This window comes from Centruroides sculpturatus, unplaced genomic scaffold, assembly GCF_000671375.1.
Source record: "Centruroides sculpturatus isolate CEXI.00-Female unplaced genomic scaffold, Cexi_2.0 scaffold397, whole genome shotgun sequence".
Taxonomy (NCBI): domain Eukaryota; kingdom Metazoa; phylum Arthropoda; class Arachnida; order Scorpiones; family Buthidae; genus Centruroides; species Centruroides sculpturatus.
This window is the reverse complement of record NW_019384579.1, coordinates 119,876-142,236: the sequence shown is the minus strand read 5'-3', so window position 1 is coordinate 142,236 and position 22,361 is coordinate 119,876. Positions and strand designations below refer to the sequence as shown.

The following is a 22,361-nucleotide window of genomic DNA, read 5'->3' as shown; positions in this document are numbered from 1 at the left end:
AATGGACGACTATTGTCTTGCATAAAATAAAACTTTCTGCCTGCTAATTTTCATAAATTTTGAAGTAAAGTATTTTCAATTGACTCCTGATCTTTTTGAATTCATTCACCCATGAATGCAGTAGATGACTTTCTTTTGCAATAAATGGCACTCCACGCCATGATGNCATATATTGAATCTGAATAATTTGCATATATATATAATAAAATGAGGACTAGATATATTATAAAACCAGTAACTTAATTATATTTTAAAAGTATTGATTTGTATAAATATTTTATATAGGATTAAATAAAAAATTGTTTCAAACTTTCAAAAGCTACATTTATATTTATAATATTCAAATTTGCTTCCTGAATGTTATTAAGAATTATTAACTTTGGACAGTTAACAATTGACAAAGTTGTCACATTTGATATTTGCATCTTTACATCAGTAAATTATTATTATGGAATATAAGAGTTTTAGATAAGATATCTGGACATTCAACTTCTTTTAACCATAAAATAAATTGCTGTTACTATAACACACAATATAATACTTCCCACTACAAACAGGATTACACGATTCTGGATGACCCTAAAAATAATCAACATGTATAAATATTTTCATATTATTACAATTAATCAATAAAATTTCTTTACCTTCTTATCATTCCAGTTAAAATTCTTGAACTTTTTCCTAAGTCATCATCTGTTTCTCTTAACTACAAAATTTTAAACAGTAGTTATTAATATAGTACAGTTTATTGCTTATAGGCTATAAAAAATAAACAAACCTTTTGTCTTGCTTTTTGAATTGTTTCTCTTTGAGAATGCAGATCATTTAAAATTTCAGCTCCAATTTGTTCTGAACAATAAAAAATAATATCTATATTCTTAACAAACAATTATCATATGGTATTTATAAATTTCATAAAAGTATATTTAAATAGTTTAAGGAGAATAATTCATAAAAGATCGGTATAGATATACAATTCTTATATACTTATAGCAGAGTTCTGTCTAATTTTAAGTATATGCGATACTATGTTATTTATTTGACATTAGAACAAATGCATATTTATTCAATTATTTTAAAAAATATCACACAAAATGATAAATGATTTTTATAATATAGAAACTAAAAATTTCTTTAACAGAACTGTCATCTTGTCTATTTATCCTCCAAAAAAAATGATGTATCTTGCTATCTCTTAGATACTGTGTATCATAAAGTCTTATTACTATTAATGCATTATATATAAACACACTTAATAGAGTGTCAATTATCTAAAAAACTGATTAACCAAAATCAACTTCAGAGAGTATTAATTCCAGAAATTACAGTTTTTACATAATAACAATTGTTGATCTTCTATAGTTCCACTATTAAGATATTCATTACTAGTAATTTTACTATTAAATAATTTATTATTTTGAATTCAAAGTTGCATTAGTATGTTGTAGATTTCAAGAAAAGATTGTGCTTTTTTTAATGAATTAGTCAAATTTTTCATTACTTCTTATCATTCATATGTATTAAATTTCTGTCTTAACTGTTTTTTACTATTATATTAGAATTAAGATCAATATTTTTACTTAATTTATCTTTTCATTTTTTCTCCTATCAAGACTAATTATTTAAAATTTCCTGCCCCAATTATTTTGGATAATTAATGATCTATTGTGCTTTACTTCATAATTACTTATATATATAAACAAGATATTGAGATATAGTAATTCACAAACAGTAGAATTATCTTAAAACATTTTTTCAAAATATTACTATTTAAATTTCTTAAATAGGAAAATATGTCAAAATAACAATAAAAACAAGGAATCTTTAGGCTTTTGGCATTGTAAATCTTACAATTATTAAATTTTGTGTGTTAATATAGAAATGGTAATCTCAATAATTCTAGATCAAAAACTAATGCAAAAAAAGGAAATGCTGCTTGTAAATTATTGTTTTCTATTGGGTTGTTTGGAAAGTAATTTCGGTTTTTTCATGAAAAAGAAAACAACTTTTTAAACTTGGCACCCTTGAAAATATATTTTGTAATGGCCAGTAATCTCATCTTATGCAATTTTCATATTCGAATGTCACNTTAAATTTCATTCTTCTAAAATATTTTGTTAAAATTATTACAACCTTTTAAAAATTTATTAAAGTTTGTATTTTATAAAACCTTATATTTTTAACTGAAGTTTCCTACAGAATATAACATTCAATATAGTTCAACTAAAAAAAAAAATGCATACATTTAATATTACATCTTACCTATATGCACAAATTTCATAGTTATCTTTCTTAATTATCCATACCTTCCAAAAATGTATCTTCTGATTGAATTCTTGTTCTTCTTTTAACTTTAAACACATCTCTGGCCAGTAAAATGATTCATAAACTCATCCATATCACCAATAAATCATCTACATATCAAAAGTTAAAATTCTCTCTTTTTTCCTATCAATCAATTTGTGACTAGCCCTGATATTTGCAAAACTCTTGTTGTAATATATCTCTTGTATATATATATATAGTGTATATACAGTGTAGTAATTTGAAATATGCCTCTAAAATTCATATCTTTTTTAAAGAATTACTAAAAAAAGTATGAAAAGAAGGAGAGGTTCAAAAATTTGTTAGTGTTTAGTTATGAACCTGAAGAGTTCGAGAAAATTAACAACACAAATAGAATAAAGATAGTTTAAAGGAATGCCAAAATAAGAATCCTAATAAAAAGGAAGAAATGCTGCTATCAGAATCACAAGTATATAATCTGAATTTAATTTAAAGAATAGGATAAAATAAATAATTATATACTATTGTAATAAAAAGACTTTTGTTAGTATGATATCTTTCTTTGAAATTGGCTTCTTTTTACTCTTGAAAACAAATAAAATATATTGTAACATATACAACTGGATTTGCTTGCTACTGGTACTACTAATAAAACATATAACTAATGGCACATCAAATTAAGAAATAAACAGTCACAAAAAGAAACAATATTTAAATAGTGCTGCTTGCAGTAATAGTGATATAAATACACTTAGATTGACAAGATTGGGGTTTGAGTTAGTTGATTTCTGGCCCAAATTCTCAAATTTTTCTTATATTTATTCTAGATAACATAACATTATCCATTGCTTTATTTACCAATTTATATAACTTTATTAACTCTTTTATATAAGAAAAATTATTTTTTCCTAAATACAACAGTCTGAACAAAGCAATTTGTGAAAAGTCTCTAGTTACATTCCAAAATACCATTGGAAAAATGCCAGAATCATATGTTGATGTTTTGAAAAATACGCTGAATGTCAATAAACAAGATTTCCATCTTAAACGTTGTTGTCAGTAAGAGAGGCATTACAGTGTTTCACCAATATCCCCCATATCAGAAGCCTGAACATGCTTTCTGACATAATTAACAGCAGTCAATCAATTCTACAATTTACATAAGTATCAGAGAAATTTTAAAAAATATATAGCAATTTAGTATTTTTGTAATTTTTTTCTACCTTTTTTCATAATACATCTCTTTATTGCTATTTGTTATTTACTGTGCCATATCATAAATGTAATGTGTATAAGGTATCTGTAAAGAAAGTCCTACTTCCAATAACATGTAGTGCATTACATGGTAGATATAAAAAGACATATGAAGAATAAAAGTGAAAACAACATGCCAGATAGTTTTTTTACACACATGCAGCATTATTCAGACAGGTTGCTAATTTATCATTTTATTACTGGTAAAATAATTTTTCAAAATGTTACTGGTTTTACTGGTAAATGACCAGTACTATAATTTTTAAATTTTGATACCAAATGAAAAAATCAGTGATTGTTTAGTTGCTAACTCTTCAGTGAGTTGGCATCTAAACAATCACTAATACAAAGAAATTGCTTTTTGCCCTTGGTTTAATTAAATTAATTAAAAACCTACTAATGTGAGGTAGGAATAAGGACTTATCACACCAGTGATAATAAGCACAAACACCCAGGTATCAATGGAATGCATTTAATAAAACGAGAAGGGGTGTACATTAAAAACAATTAAATTAACAATTACCTTATTATTCCGCTAATTTTAATACTGTTTATAATAGTAACCCTTGTCAAGCTACCATGTAACATAATGAAGCCACCTTAAGCCTGTCTCCACTACACCCCCATTTATTGCTCAATGATCATACCTTTATAATGGTTCCTTTGTCTTGTATAACTTTAAGTATCTCACCTTTTTATATATGTATACCAACTGAAGAGGGACTATTCTGATAGTCCGAAATGCATTTTGGTTATTTCATGTCAATTGTTAATTTAATTGTTTTTAATGTACACCCCTTCTCATTTTATTAAATGTATTCCATTGATACGTGGGTGTTTGTGCCTATTATCACTGGTGTGATAAGTCCTTATTCCTACCTCACATTAGTAGGTTTTTAATTAATTTAATTTAATCACTAATACACTATGTCTAATTGAATACAGTTTCTTTTATCCATGAAGATATATAGAAAGCCTGAGTACCATCTGCTTTTTATACCAAGAACATAGCATGACTCTGTGCACTTTAACAGGTGGCATTCAGGGCTTTAGTATGAAGAACACATACACAATGTATGAGTATTGTGAACCAGCAAAGAGATTTGCTATTTAACTAACAAGTACGACAAGTAAGCTGAGATACAACTTGAATGTTATAACAAGCTTATATGAGAAAAACCAATATGATAACAAAAGTTCCAGCAATAGCCATCAAGCCAACAGGAACCGTAAAGAAATACAAGATCATGAAGTACAGTACAATTCATATTTACATAATATCTATAGGGAGACTTTTTAGTCCACTGATATAAATGTGTTTTATGGAAGAAATTCCAGTCTATACAAAATTCTGACAAATGACAAAGATAAATTAAACTGTAAGAAAATACTGGATTTATATAAAGTACCCCTGAAGGATGATAGAGACAAATGAGAACATAAATATGTTGGTACCACAGCAGGATCTTTATTGAACAAAATTAAAGAGCATAAGTATAATATTTAAAAAAAGAGTACCATCCAAGGCCCTCAATAAATATGGAAGTTATTGTAAAGTGGGATGAAGTCACAATTATAAGACCTTTGAGTGAACAAGTCAACCTGAGGTATATAGATGAAAAGGGAATTCTGATCATTGAAATAACCATTGAAATCTATAAAGATATAAAGGGAATTCTGTAAACTGTAAAAGAGGAAGGCAATGTATCTAAAACCTGGAGAACTCTATACGAAATACCTGAACAACTATAGATAGTGAAACAGAAAGTCTATATTGTTATGTGATTTTACATGCTTATTTTGTGTTTTTCATCTTATTGGTTTTAATATTGATAGTAAACTGTTTAAAGGTAATATCTGTAATTTATTTTTAACCAATGACAGTGTAAAACATATTTTGAAATAACTCAATATTCCATGTCATTCAATGTTTGAATTTATATTTGAAATGTTCCATTACTTTAACAGCCTGATGATGGCCTTTAGAAAGGCAGAAAACATTAGCATAGTTTCAATTAAAGAGTCTGTTAGAGTTATTGAAGTGTGTGCTGATTTATATAAAGTGAATTGACACAATTGGCAAATTTAGAGGACTGAGAATCTATACACCATGAACACCAGTGTGATTCTACCAAGTTAAACATCATTTGTGCCATGTCATATTGCAAATTATATGGCCCATTTTTTGTGGCAGCTATGATCACTGGCATATCTAATGTTAATATGTCAATAATTGGTTGATGCTGCAAATTGAATGAAGATTCTGATACAACAAGATGGAGCCTGCATCATTGTCACCATGAAGTTGGTATTTACCTCAGTCATGTGCTTTCAGAATGTTGGATATGACAAATGGAAAATAACAATAATGCTTTCATGACATGGCCCATGACCTGATTTAACCCCAACTTATGTTTTTTTTACAGGGTTACATAAAGGACTGATTGTTTGCACCATATCTTCCATGTAACTTGTGCAAACTGTAAATAGAGATTGAAGAAGTTGCAACCATGGTGACATCTGACATTATCCAAAATTTGGCAGGAGTTTGAATACCATGTTGATATTTGTCACATCACAAGATGCTCATACTGAGTCACTGTAATGTGAATAATATGAACCAAACCCTGGACACCTTACATTATAAGAATCATAAAACATCAACTAACATATCGTGGTATTTGATTAATAACTTTCTGAGTCAGATTTTCTTTATAGATACCTCTATGTATAACTGCACTTAAAACAACTGTTTGTTAACAATCATATTGACTAATTGATGATCAGAAAACAAAGTTTTAAGATTTTAAAATTTTAATTTGATAATGTTTGACTGTTATTTATATACAGTTTGTTACTTACAAATTTGTTATTTACATATAGGTATTTTATTGTTTTAGTTGTTTTAGGAAATTGGTACAATTTTGGATTGCAATACTGTATAATTTTTTATATTTAAAATAATGGAAAATAAGCTCTCAGTTAATGTTTTTGAACAGAATGTCCATTTTCAGGAATGGATTACTGACATTATGTGGGGATGCTTGTACAATATTAATCTTTTTCAATTTAATTCATTCAACACACAACTTTTTTCTTATGGCAGTTCTTTAGTAAAGTATAAACATCTTGGGTTACTTTAACTAATGCTTAAATTTGTGTATATTAATTCAACATAAAATTTGTTATAATAAAACTTTTTATTTTAATTAAAAACTTATATTAAAATATAATAAATATAGCTAAAAGGTGAATTTCATAATCAAAATTATAAAGCCCCAAGAACTCTCAGGACTTTAAAAAAGTGTTTTGGACACAGAACAAAAACATAGCCAAGACTCAAACTATAGTTAATAAGCAAGCTCAATAAAACAACTAAACATTGCCAAATTTCTTCTAGTCTACTTATAGACTAATAAAAAATTGAACAGATTACAGTGCATGAATAGAAAATTTACTTCCAAATATTTCTCATATTTATTTTACAGAACTCAATAGAGCTAAATAATTTGCAGTTATATTATTATTTCAGTGAGAAACAATGAAAAAATTAATTGAATATCTTTCTAAACTAGTTATCCAATTTGGTTTTTCTACTGATTTGTTTAGATAAAATTATAATTTACCAAAAAAGTTTGATGACTACAAATTTAGTTAATTTATAAATTAAATAGTACAAATTAAAACTGAAAATATGAAATTTTACAAGAATGAGTCAAGTAAAAAGTGAATTCTTTCATAGCAGTCTATCTTTCTTATAAGAAATCATGATTCACCAAACTTTAACATACCATAAATAATATGTAAGTATATTTACCAGCTTAAAATCTACTTAGACCAGTTCTTCAATAAGAAATTTCATATAACTTTTCATAATTTCATTAAAGCTTTATTTTCAAAATTCTACTCTTATAAATCTAAGTTCATCAGAACAAAATACAGATGATAACCAGATACCAAGATATATTTTTTTTTAAATAAAGGTTAATATTCATATTTTATTATTAAAACAAATCTTAATTCTCTCATAATTTTTCTTATATTTCAAGAAAACATTTAATAAAATTTTGATATTCTCAAAATGATTGTATACATTTATAATTTCAATTAACAATCCATTTATTAAGAAAATTGAAATTCTTATATCATTACTCTCCATGTTACAATTAAAATTAAATAATAAGTTAGAACTTTGTAAAAAATCATGATTATGAAATTGAGAATAAGACCCAAACATTATTATTATTNTTTACCTCGGCTTTCGGAGAAAACCGTCGAAGTTAAAAGAGTCTGGCTCGATGTCGTCTGGTCTTTGGCAATACTAAAAGAGGTGTCGTCTGAACACTTGGCTTCTGTACTGAAACCCTCCTTTTACCAAACAGAAATTGGTGAGCTACTTTGAAATATATCAATAATTTAACTGCTGTTTAATGTAGTTCATGTTTAACAGTGATTTAATTCATACTTTAATTTCAAATATTGTTAAAATATTAAATATTTTTATAATGTGTAGTAGTTATAATAATAGTCTTTCAACAGAATAAAATCATAAAGTAACTTCTACAGTATATCACACAATGATCTGTACACTTTCTTGTTTAGTAGCAGAAAACTGGAAGAAACAAATGTTTATGTAATGACTTCATTAGGTTTATGTTCAAAATATTGTACATTTTACAAATACTAATGGAAATACAACAGAAATATGTTAAAACTAAATGTATTTAAATATAAAAAGTAAAATATTCTATAATATCTTGCACAATTCTTAATTTCACAGTGAAAGGAAGATAAATACAATGTTAAGAAGTTACTTCCTTCCACAGTACTAGTTGCTTAGACATTGGAAGATTTGGTCAAGGTTCATTAGGATAAAGCTTAAGGTCACCAAGTGTGTCGGGAATAAGCACCACCCTAGACGGGTGGTGCTTATTCCCGAGACCATTGAAATCTATAAATTATTATGAAAGGAGAATGAACTCTTGTCAACTACAAGAACCAAATTACGATATAGTGTGCTTGTAAACCTTGGTTGAGGTCTACACAACATAATGCAACATTCATTTTATTACAATTTTTTGTCATCTAGTTTTTTTTTGCACATCAGCAGATTATAGATTATGTTTTATATTTAAATATGTTTGCATATTTCTGTTGTATTTCTGTTAATATTTGTAAATGTTTGAGTTATTGAACATTAATGTGATGAATGTTATTAAATATGACCAAAAACATCAGTTTTTCAGAGTTTAATAAACTTTTTTTTCCCTGCTGTACAAGGTTCTGTATAGTTAATTGAGCAATATGATAGAAGAGTAATTCTTCTATCATGTTGAAAGACTAATATTATCCTTTAATACGGATGACAATCCAAAAGTAATTAGAACTGTTGGTTGGAAAATAAGATGTGAAATTATTGATATATATCAGATGTTATACTATAATATAATATATTGATTTGACTCATGACATTTCTATGAACATATACTTAAAAGCTGTGTATGATGAAAGAAAACAAAGTGTAACAGTTCAAACTGGTCCTGTTATCTAACCATCTAATCTGTATTCAATAGAGTAGCATGATTGTCTACCTTTATACCAAATTTCTTTAACTAATGAATTAAATTAACCACAATGTAGCTTGATGGTTTAGCCTTGTGTTCTGAAGTCTGTCTGGTATTAGTTATAAAATATGTCTGTAAATTAGTTGTATTCATACATATATCATATATATTTAATTTGTTTGCATGCATAAAATGAATTAATGTATTTTATTATGTTTTCACTTCAGGAAATGATAGTTATCAGAACAATATTTTTCGACTGAAGTTATTAAACGTCAGATCCGTTGCAGTCATTGAACATCCTCTGGATCCTAAATTAATAACAATAGAGAAACCAGTATTCAAATTCACTCAGGTAATGTTTATTTAACGATATTTTGATTGCTGTCTTCATTTCTATAAAAGTAAATCCTTTATGTCTGAAATATAAATGGTGTCTAAAAGATTACTGTGCACTGGAAAAGGATTTAAGTAAAGTGAAGTATTACATACAATATTTCAGTTTCTTCTACTTCAAATGTCAGAAAGGACCCCAGAGGTCCCAGAATCCAGAGGAGTGAGGTCCAGAGACATAGACAGCCACAATCCAAGGAAGACTATGCAATTGGCAAAAAAGTCTTTCAAAAACCAGAGCAAGCAGTAATGTGATCTACTGCAACATGGAAATGGCAATGTGCAACTTACAGGTCTTGTATACAATGCCATATGTGTGATTATAATGTCATTATAGATTTCTCGCTGCACAGTAACTTTACAGATACCTTATATATTGTCTTGCTATTTATCATCTCTATAATAAAACATATATAAGGAACTTCTATATAAAATATGATGGGGTGGATTTAACACTATTTGTTGATTTTAGCTTAAAAACAAGCTTAGAAACTTAACACTTAAGCTTAGAAACTTAAAAATTAAACACTTAAAAAACTTCTAAATTTTTAAGTGTTTAATTTTTTAAGTAAGAAAAGAAGTAGTAGTAAAGAAAATGTTAAAATTTGAAGTAATAGTGTCAAAATTTCAATAAAAAATTAAACCCATTTGCTGGAAAAGTGTGAATGGTATAGATTTTACAAGTTATCTGTTCCAGCTTTGATATTGTATTTTAAAATTTCAATAACAACATTGGACAAGTTTGGTACCAGCACAATGGTATGCTATCTCATTTCCAAGCAGATGTGCATCAGTGTCTCATAAAATGATTCAACAACTGATGGAGGGACAATGCAGACCTCTTCCGTGGCCACACATTTTCTAGACTTGACTCCACTGGTTTTTTTCCTGTCATTCTCAGTGTAGTATTGAAGGCAATCATTTTGAACATTTACTCCAGGAAAGAAAAGCTAACTGTGCACATCAACATTGATATAAATGAAATCCTATGATGTACTGCATGCCATAATATGATAAAGATCACAAAACTCTAATGTAGAATGCGTATGTACAGGATCCCATGAAAGATGATGATTTTAGCCAGACAAATCCAAACATCTTAAAACAAGCATCAAGGCATTGCATAATAAAAAAAAATATGCTATGGAATTGCATCCTTTCCTAGAATCCCATATGATGCCGGGAAATGATGACACTTAATATGTCTGCATATGAGGGCAGTATCATGTTCAAACATCTTGATAAAATCATTTGTAGATATATTTGGCAGAGTGATTTTGAGCCACTTAAAAGAATTATAATGAGAAACAATCTGAATCAGGGAGGATGGAGTGTGGGATCTTAAAAGTCTGGAATACTCTCTCCAACTGGCTAATATGGTTAATACTATAAAGAATCAGAACCATCCTCTTCTCTCATTATATATTAGGTCCTATTGCTAAACATATTACTAAGAATCATGATAATTTCACCTTCCTTCTTGACAACTCTAGTAAATACAAAAAATGGAGAGAAACTGTTACTACCATAATTAATAATGACCAAATTGGTAATAAATTAAGGCCCAGTACCGTCTACACGAACATTCATAAGCAAAGCATCAACAAAAATCTCATGGATACTACAATTAATTGGAATGAGATCTGGATTAATGTTGGGAGGCTCCCTCTGAGTAGCGAGAACTCATATGGAGAATTCTGAACAACATCGTGATGATTAGAGAGTATCTTTAGAGTAGAGCTGGTAGGTGTAAAGATACACCCACCATCGTCTGTGTTCTGCCCATTGTCCTCGGTGTGTGATGACAATGAGAGTATCTTTCACATCTTTTTTGAGTGCCACATTGCTAAGCAAACCTGGCACTGGGTAGACAAAATATTTAATACCTGTATCTCCTGTAAGTTCTACTCTAATTTCCCTGTGAAAAACCAGAATAATTACTTAATTAATTGGGTTAGAACTTTGACCAAGAGGGTCATTTGGAAAGCGAGATGCGCCCTTATTTTTGAAAATAAGAAAGGGAACGCAATTCTTGTAATAAATAAAATTCCTGATGAGGCTAACTTCAAACTAAAAGCTGATCATGAGAACTTTTCTTATAGGGAACACAACACACTATACTTTGGCACTGAAAATATTATATGGAAAAAAGTTAATAATAAATTTGTATTTAATGATCAGTGGTAACTAAACTACTACTGCTTCGATTGTAACTGTAATCATTTACGCATTTTTATGTAAAGAATACAAACTTTAACTGTTATACTCATAAAATTATTTCTGTTTAATATGTAACCTTTGTATCAACTCTATAATATTTTGTAATTGTACAGTTTTTATACAAATTCTTTGTAATTATAATTGCCAATGTTTGTGAAATGTAAAAGCCGAAATATTAATGCTGTAAATGGTTTATTTGTAACTCACATGAAACTATATGATTTAACTTTTTTGTATGTTTGCTCTTGTTATGTATACCATTCTCTCATAATATCCACCTTGTATACAATTATATATATTTTGCTACTGTAAATACCTTGGGTATTATGACCATTTCATAATTTTATTGTTTTCTTATTTAATTAATGTATAAGCCATCTAAAACAATGTATGAGGTGATTCATAAATGTTTCCTGCAGATCAGTGTGTTGCTGATTTGTAATAATTAATAGTTGTAAATAAACTTTAAATTAACCAGTGTCATGTTCTGGGATGAAGGACATAGGATCCTCGATTAGCCTGATTTTATCATCAGTAATTGGGTTGAAATTTATGAACACAGTCAAATCATTTTGATACTAATGGACTATCAAATTAATGGTGGATAATGTATTTCTAGAATGCCATTCCTTAACAGTGACCATCCTTAAGCACGTGATATTGTTAGTATATAGGTTTTATGTTATGTTATCTGTATATTAATTGAAATAGGGTTTCAGTTTATATGACTTACGGTGTGATAAATGGCTAAGGCTAAAAATATGATTCAGGTATCAAATTTAAGTCCCATCCTACAGATGATCTCACTGAAGAGAGATTTCAGAAAAGTGCAATGGTTCAAGTGTGGCAGAGGTATAATATTAGGTCTGTTAAACACTATTGACAAGTTAATGGGAATGAACTTGTAGTTTAGGAAATGCAAAGAAGGTAACTAGCTGTTTATGTATGGCATGGCTTGGTCTTTGAGGGAATGGAGGATTGGTAAGGTTGGATTTGGAGAGGTTAATAAAAACAATGATCTTAGTAACTATTGGGTTGTTTGGAAAGTAATTTCGGTTTTTTCATGAAAAAGAAAACAACTTTCTTATAATATATAAATATTTTATTCAATTACATATTGACCATTTTGGTCCAATACCTTTTGCCATCTTTCTGGTAGTAGAATGATTCCATGCTCATAAAATTTCTGACCTTTGCTTGCAAAAAACTGATTCAAGTGATTTTTGACATCCTCATTTGAAGTAAATGTTTTACCATTTAAAAAATTTTGTAAAGATCGGAATAAGTAATAATCCGAGGGTGCCAGATCTGGTGAATATGGTGGGTGTGGTAGCACATCCCATCCAAGTTGTAACAGCTTCTGACGAGTTAGCAAACTTGTGTGAGGTCTGACATTATCATGGTGAAACACTACACCTTTTCTGTTAATCAATTCTAGTCTTTTCTGTTTGATAATATCACTCAATTTGTCTAGTTGACGGCAGTAGACTTTCGAATCAATTGTGGAATTGTCTGGTAGAAGCTCAAAAAAACAATTCCCTTAAAATCCCATCAAACAGAGAGCATCACTTTTTTTTTTGATGAATATCAGCTTTTGAAATGCTTTGAACTAGCTCATATTTTCTACTCCATGATCACTTGCGTTCAACACTGTTGTATACAATCCATTTCTTGTTGCCAGTTATGATTCGCTTCAAAAAAGGATCATTTTCTTGACGTTTGAGAAGCAAATCACAGATGTTAATGCAATGGAGCAAATCCCTTTCTTTAAGAGCATGTGGAACCCATATATCAAGCTTTGAAACAAAACCAAGATGTTTCAAGTGGTCATAAATGGTTGAATTGGACAAATTTAATCTGTTAGCGATTTCTCTTGTTATTTGGCAGTTTGCTTCAATCAATGCCTTTATTTTATCTTCATCAGCTTTAACTGGCCTTCCAGAACATGGTGCATCTTCAATATCGAAATTGCCAGAACAAAATTTTGTAAACTAGTTTTGGCATTGTCGTTCTGTCAATACATCTTCTCCATACACACCACACAATTTTTTCTTGCTTGAACATCATTCTTACCTTTTTGGTAATAAAAGAGCAAAATATGCTGAAAATGCTGCTTTTGATCTTCCATATTTGATGGAACACATAAAATAAACAATTGCACAAAATCCAACAAAATTTTTTACAAATAAGCCTTAAAATGCTAGCTGTCAAAATATATAATGATAATATGGTTTAGAATGAAAATGGCGGAAAAATACGACTAATCCCTCTAGTGGTAAAAAAAACTAAATTACTTTCCGAACAACCTAATAATAAGTTGTTATTAAAATTTTATCTTTAACAATATATAATGATAATATGGTTTAGAATGAAAATGGCGGAAAAATACGACTAATCCCTCTAGTGGTAAAAAAAACTAAATTACTTTCCGAACAACCTAATAATAAGTTGTTATTAAAATTTTATCTTTAACTTATAATTCAAATTCTATTATTTTATATTTGTTTGTTCCATTCAGAATGATGTAAAAAGGAATAAACATTCTGAAAATGTATAATATAAAACTGAATAAACGAATTGATATATGCCATTACAGTAAATTTCTTAGATAAATCAGCTTACATGAAAATATTAAATGTAATAAAAATATATTTTTATGAAAGTAATCTTGAGACAGAATAATTTTAAGTTTTTAAAGCAAGTTCTTGGTTTGAATGCAGTTATGTAAGTTGATGATGATCTGAAAGGAAATCAAAAACATTTCTAATAAAAATATTTAGCTTTCTGAACTAAGAAGTTTTATTGTTTACACTATATATTATGATGCCAATGTTGCACAAGTTAGTTAATTATACAATCCATAATTATATAAGCATAATTATAATCCATTATTATAATATAAGCACATATAATAATGATTCCACTTTTACTTTGTATAGATCCAAATTTTAAATTAAATAATCACAGAATATTCTATTATAGGAAAATAAAATTATCATCATCATCATTGTGAAATGTTATTTTTATTATGAATACAAACTAATGTCAAANTTTATTCAAATATTAAGAATCAAATATGTTATATTAAAAACAATAATTTTTATTTACTTTTTCATAAAGTTTTTGTGAATTTCCATTATCAAAGCTATCAATTAGAGCTTCACTTAATCATTCATTAACTGAAATCAAAATTTATTACATTTCAAATTTTGTCAAGTTACTGAGAAAATCTAATATATTTAAAATTCATACATAATTAGAAAATAGGTAATTTATTTTAATTCAAATTAGCTAGTTGCAAACTGATAAAAATAACTTACCTCCAAATAAAAATGAAGTAGTAAATTATCATTATATGAGAATATCATATATTGCTACTTTTTTAATTGAGCAAGAAGGGTCATTAATGTAGTTACAATGTAAAAAACAAAAATAAATAGTAATGTAAATTTGTTATATTTCAACTATTTCTATCACATTTTTATGAAATATTAAGTAGATATTTAACAGACATAGAAACTTCTAGAGATTAATATCTCTAAATAGTCTACCATAGAAATCTTTAGTATAGGCTAATTATTTATAATTGACTTTTGCAATTATATTTTAAAATTCATTAAAAGTAAATAGGAATAATGAACATAATACTTTTTAAACATCTTAGAAGTGCTCATACATTTTATTGGTATTATTTAAAATTAATGATTATTGAAGCACATTTTTATAAAATAATTGCATTAAATGTCTGAAGTTATAAAAAGTTTTCTAAATGATTACTGTTCAGATCTGAATGTGTCTAATTTTTAAATAAATTTAAATGTTAAAAAATTTAAAATTAATTTTTCTTTTTAGAAAATAATGCTAAATAATATTAGGTAAACATATGCTAAAAACTGTGTATAAATAATTACATATGTATATAAAGTTCTACTAATTATATTTTGAATGTTAATTCTTATTCATTAACAAATTAATTTGTAAAGTTTTAAATATTCCATATTGATATTCATTAATTATGGATGATTACATATCTTATTTATTCCAAATATTGAAATGTGACTTGATTTGGCAGAATCTTAATATATTCAAATTATTTAAAGTGATATTTTAAGATATTATTAAATTATTTATAAATACACAAATTATTTAAAAAATTTACATTTGATAACTTCTAATGTTCATTGTGTTTTTATGGTTTGAAAAAGAAAACAATACAGAAAACTAAACTTAAAAAAATTTATTAGAAAAACTTTATTAAAAAATAAATTATAAAAACAAGTAGTAATGATATTAAGAAAATTATCAAATAAATAGGAATTCTTGAGATAAGTGAAGTACTGAATAATTTAAAATATGAAAGTAATATTAGTTTTAAATTAAAATTTTTACATAAGATATTTTATTAGAAAATTTGAGTGAAAACAATTAAAATTTTTTGTTTAGCAAATAAACTGAAAATTACTTCAAAATTTTTTCACAAATACATATTACTAAAATTATATCTTAAATTTTAAATCTAATAAAATAGTACAAATAATAATGATACAAACAATATATTTTCTCCAAAAATTAATTCTAAACATTTTTTGGTAACTTTATATATAAAAAAACAACATGACTGATTATATTAACATTGTCAGTTAAAAATGTTTAGCTGCTACTCAAATAACAGTTCATATCTAAGAAACATATTAATTTTATATAACACTATAAATTTATAAATTATTATGTATTTGATAAAGAAGTTTTCTAATTTATTTCATTCATAATTTAATAAATATAGCTTCATCATGTATTCTAACAAAACTTTTGCATTTGACTTATTTTTGATGTCTAATGTATTCTAGCAATAAATGTATTCATTATATGTAATAAAATTTGTCAAGTTTAGATTTTCTATTCAATTAAATGACATCTTTTTACAAACAAAAATAACATATACATCTAAATATTAAATCTATCCAAAATGAATAAATGAAATCATATTTTCCTTAAAATATAAGTTCATTAAATTCTTTAATAAATTTGATTCAGAATAATCAAGTTTACTAAAGAAAAAATAACTTTTATTCTAATTTCTTGACTCTAAATACCACTTTATTTTAAACAATAAATATATTTACAAAAATATATATATATATATATATTGGTTTTAGAGCTAAATTGATGAATAAGATATAAACTGCTGGATTTATGAGGTCTGATAGTAGGTGAGCTGTCTTGTCTATAAATAGAAGGTACTTCCTTGAATGGTCTCTCTGTTGTGTAAATTTTACTTTGAAGGTTAGATAGCGTGATGAAAAAAATCCGCTGCCTAAGGCATTAGTCGATTTTCGCAAACAATTCTAAGTATTCTGTTGTAGTGAAATGCCAAAAAATCTTGTGATGTAAGTTTTTGACATCATAGATAAAATATCGGGTTAAAAATTTGGTTAAAACTTAAGAGTTTAACGTTGAATAAAAGTATGTTCAGCAGCAATGCAAAGCGTAATAAATCACAGGCGATCGATCGATCAGTAGTGTGCCACACGACAATGATACCTACACAGATGTTGATGACATATACAGGGTGCCTTGGGAACCAGTCAGTTTTTGGCCAAGTCGTCGTCTTTATAACAGCTGCGAATCACAGCTGCTGCATCCTCATACTGTCCAACACCTTACGTAATAGGATGGTTGTTGGAGGTGCTATATCGTGATAGAAGAGAAAAAATAAAAAAATAAAAAATAAAAAATTCAATTTTGAAGTCTTTTCTATTCATCTTCACCAATATTGGTTGTTAGAAACTGAAAAATATATAGTTTTCTGTCAGAAATTGCTTGTTTCTGTTACGTTCTAAAGGGGGGAGGGTTCTTTCATAAAATTGATTCGTGAGAGCATATTTAAGCTTAGTTTTTACGAAATTGTAACAGGTTGAGTAGAAAGATGTTGATCAGATCTTCTCACTCACCTTTCTACCTCTCTTACTACCCACATTTGACAACTGTACGTCACCATGGAGACGTACAAAGCGGCTCGATTAATAATAAACTCCAACTCCATCCACATGTTTACAGTGATACAAAATTGTGGAAATTGTAACAAAACTTGTTTTTTTTTTTAATTCCATAGAAACTTCTGTAATAACAAAATTTTTATTTAAAGCATTCGTAGGAATTCTTAGTAATTAAATTTTGTTTCTTTTCTTGATGTTAAAACTAAATATTTTGGCTTAAGAATTTTTCTAAGTTCGCTCTCTTACTAATTAAAATTACCATTCTTCATCCTGGAGTAGAGGGAAGCATTCAGGAAAATTGATAAATTTTTCTCGAATTTATTTTTTATTTTTTTATTATTAAAAATACGTTATTTTTCTACATAAAAATCGATATTAAAGTGCAGAAAATTCTCCTGTTGCTCCGCCCAATATTACTCTTGATACAGTTATAAGCAGCATCGTTGGAGCAAGGAAAAATCAATTTATAACTAATCCATCACTTTCGTCACTCGGATTTTTGATATTGAACGTGATAAATCTTTATAACAAGTGTGACTACATCGAAAATTGAATCTCTACTAGCGAACTTTAACCTTCTCCGCCCAAATCCGGCTCAAGTTAAGCCGGTAGCAGCTTAGTTTTATCTAATTATTACTAATGCCTCTCTCTTCTAAATGGGGGGAGTGAGACATCAGCTGCTAAGTAATTTAATGTATTATTGAAAACTGAGTTGGTGTGCATTATCGAAAATTGATTTATTAATCGACACGCTTCGACCAACGTACAAAACTGTTTGGACAACGCGTGCCCGGTTTGAAAGATGTTCAGAAATTCGCATTTTTCTTAGAAATATTTCTTTTTTTTTGCTACTTAACTTAAAGTATTAGAATTATTTAACTGTTAAATCCTTTAATTCTGTACTAAAACAGAATTTTTTACGAAATTTTCCAGTCTACAAAGTTAATTAGATTTTCGTGTTTTTTTTTTTGGAATTGGAGAAGGAGGAAGAAGAATTCTTTTTGTTCCTTTCAAACTTATCGCTGGATTAGTGACGTTATCCGGATTTGTAGTGATTATAAATCGTATTTTATTGTCACCAGAAAATTTCGGACAAGAGATTTAAAGAAAATAGAAAACAGGAGTAATCAGCTTAAGTTGAAAACATCTCTTTTTGCCTTGCAGAATTTTCTTCTGGTTCATTGATCCGGATGAAAATCTTTTGCTAATTTATATATTTTCCTTTAGAAATATCAGTTAATACGTTAATTTTGTAACAATTAGTAAGCAATTTGATGAAGGAAAATAAATATTTCTTGATGGGTTGCTCATGGTACGATGATGGATTAATTGCCACATGCGATAGTGATAGGGAAGGGATCTTCGGCAACTTTTAATGCTTCTCCTTTGCAAACTGTACGTCTTATGAGTTGATGGATGACAAGTTTTGGATCGTAAGACGTTACAGTCATTGATGCTTTATATCAAGCTACAGAATGGGGAGCATATGTGATGGTTCTAGATGCGATTAAAAGTTGCTTATGGATCCAACATCATAAAGAACTTCATATTAATGACTTTTCGATGATGGAAAGTGGTATATGATATATAAAACAGATGCAGGAACAGTTTTCAATGTTGTTATTTTTAGAAAAAAAAAATATTGAGAAAAATTCGATTTAATTTAATAAATAAATGAAAAATATTGTTTAAGGTATTTATTAAATGTAACTTCCTGTGTAACTCGTAGGAGAAGCATTATAAATATCAGTTTCTGTTTCAATGCTGAATATCATTGCAGGGTGCCATTACAAGACTTCTCTACAGCAGTTACAATAGGAATAATATTGTTCTGTATGACAACACTAACTTGTTCTAGGAAGGAGGCAAAGTTTGGTCTAATTCCTCACATAATAGTATTTGGTTGTGCTTGGTTTAAAGGGTTACGTTTTCTCTTGTAGCACCATTTGGTTCTGTGTACTTCTCCCTACTGCACCATTTTATGTGCTTCTCCTTATAACACCAGTTTTCTTACCAGTTTTTACCTATAACCTCAATTAAGTTCCTTTCTACAACATAATACAGTTATAATTTCTCATAAAACTGTTACGTTTCTTGTAAACAAGTGTAAAAATATCCTGTCATTTCGTACAGCAGCACTATCAACAGTCACAAGCATTGTACAGAAGAACAGCATTGTACATGTGTTTCTACTATACAGCAGCATAAATAATTATAAAAATAAAGAAGAAAACTATCTAAAGAACATCTAAATGAGGAGAATTTATTCAAAAAAACACCATTTACATAAAAAAAAATAGAAAAACCTTATTTAAAAATTGACAACTCATCCAATACATGTTAAAAGATAAGATGGCTATTTGCATAATTACTTTACCTTTCTTAAATATATGTTTCACTTAAAAAAAGAAAACAACTCCCACAACATTTATTGATTTTTTCTAAAAAATTTAATTGAGATTTTCATCATAATTTATATGTAAATAAGAGCAAGACAGTTGTAGTTTTGCAATAAAAATTTATAAGTTTATACCTCTAGAAGCAGAAGAAGAGGAAGAAGAATTCTCTGATAAATTTCAATACTAAAAAAAAAATAAAATTTGATTGGTTTTTTTGGAGTTTTTCTTTGTTGTAACGTTAGAAGTACGGCAGTTAAATATCTATAATTAGCATAAAGAATGAGATTATAAATAGTAAAGCTATTTTACATCTGTCAACGTGAGCAGCGATGAAGAAACATACATTAATTTGCAAATAAATAATGTCTTCTCTTCTGACATCATCTTTTTCACCTCCCTATGTAATGATCTTCATCATTAAATTCGATTTTTTAGATGAAATTTTTATGGTTTATAGCCTTATTATTATTATTATGCTGTTTTTGGGGTAGTTTTATCTTTAATAGCTACTTTAAATTTTGTAATTTTACTTAAAAGATAAGAAAGAATTACTGATCTTCCGCATCACCTGGAGAATATGATTTTTAGAGGTTGCACGTTAAAAATAATGTTGGATTTTTACATCTTTAAATAGAAAAATGGTACGGAATTTAATAGGTTGGATGTTATTGAATTATTTACAAGAATAATAATTTTTTTTGCGTTAGAATATTCTTAAAATTACCAAAAAAATATTGCTCTTTAAGAGATATTTTATTCATCTGAAATATAAAAATGATAGCTCATCCGCATCATCTGGAAAAAAAGGATTTTAGAGGTTGAACTGATGAGGATTTTTGATGGATTGTGGAGGCCATTGAAAAGATTTAGACAAAATAACTATAATAATATTATTTTTCTGCAATAAAATATATAAAAATGCTTCTTAAATTATACAAAAAATTATTGATCCTCCGCATCACTCGAAAACATAACTGTTGAGGTTGAAGAAGAAAGAAAACAAGTTGGAATTTTCTCGAGCAATTATTAAATTGATGAAGTCACTGGAGCAAGAATTGATGCAAATTTCTGATGGGTTAGATGCTGTTTTACATCATTTGCAAAAATAATTAGAAAATAACTGGATTTTTTTTACATTTAAAACTATTGAATAATTCATTTGGTGTATAAGAAAAAAAAGGTACAGAATTCTTGCATTCTTGAACACATTTCTCCCTTCATTAATAGAGCAAACACAAATCAAATCGGTGGCTATTAACAGTAACCAGAAACGTGATGCTACTACAGTAACAAAAGGGATGAATGCCAAGCCAAACACTTTGCAAATATACTTGGATTTATGTAACATTTTCTCGTTTTATGGGTATCATCTAAGGTAGAGTTTACGACAATCTCTACCCTTACACGCTATTACTATCCATTCAAATAACTTTTATGACTTATATAAAAAGATTTTCCAACCGTAACAATGACTTGAGGTAGTTTAAAGTAGTAAAATAAATATAAAAATACACGGAAAATATATAGACATATCCATCTGTGAAGTACAATTTTTGCTTGATTTTCTCTATACTTATAGCTCTGTTCCTTAATGTTTGTAGGATATGGTGGAGTAGAGAAACTAGGATTTTAGGATAGTTTGTCTTAGATTTTTTTTTCGGAAAATAATGATTTTTGATTGATCCATGAGATGAATAATTGATTCGCTGCAATGTAAATCGTGCTCTCTTCTTATCACAACTCCTGCACTTTTTTTAAAGTTATTGCTGTTTCTTTGCACGTTTTAAACTAAGATAAGCATCTCTGGTATGCCACAAGTTCTATGCGAGGGTATTTGGCTCGATTCTTTTGTATGCAACACACACACTCTTACCTTATCTTTGTATAGATGTTGCAGACTGTTTCGTAAAGCATCCGCTTCGATTTTACAATATCTGGCTTTTTTATGGAAAAATATGGAAATTTTTGATGATTACTGCTGTAAAAATAAACTATAAACTTAGAGTTTTTAATAATTTATCTTTAATCAACGATAAAAGCATAAATTTCCATTTTATAATATAAAATAACGCGCGATGCGCTTGGGATGGATTAATGAAATGCCACTTTTCATAAATGATTAGACAAATCTTAATAATATCTTGTAATTTTATGTTAAAACGATAGAATTTACAACAAATTACTTAGAAAAATTAATATATTTACATAAATTTAATAGGAAAAATGATAATTATAGTTAATATCAATAA

At 27.7% G+C, this 22,361-nt stretch overlaps 1 protein-coding gene and 1 long non-coding RNA gene across 2 annotated transcripts in view; one reads left to right on the top strand and one right to left on the bottom strand.

Moving 5' to 3' along the window:
• Nucleotides 1-270: 270 nt before the first annotated feature.
• LOC111624433 (vesicle transport through interaction with t-SNAREs homolog 1A-like) overlaps nt 271-22,361 on the bottom strand; it is a 90,137-nt gene continuing 68,046 nt past the window's right edge. Inside the window, exons 7-9 of the mRNA XM_023367271.1 lie at nt 779-849; nt 645-706; nt 271-579 (exon numbers count right to left, since the gene is read on the bottom strand). Coding sequence (XP_023223039.1) covers nt 486-579; nt 645-706; nt 779-849 — 227 coding nt within the window. The 3' untranslated portion in view covers nt 271-485. The remainder of the gene's footprint in view (nt 580-644; nt 707-778; nt 850-22,361) is intronic.
• Nucleotides 7,796-9,463, top strand: LOC111624406. Its single transcript, XR_002756571.1, has 2 exons — nt 7,796-7,928; nt 9,332-9,463. It is a non-coding gene; the product is annotated as an uncharacterized LOC111624406 (long non-coding RNA).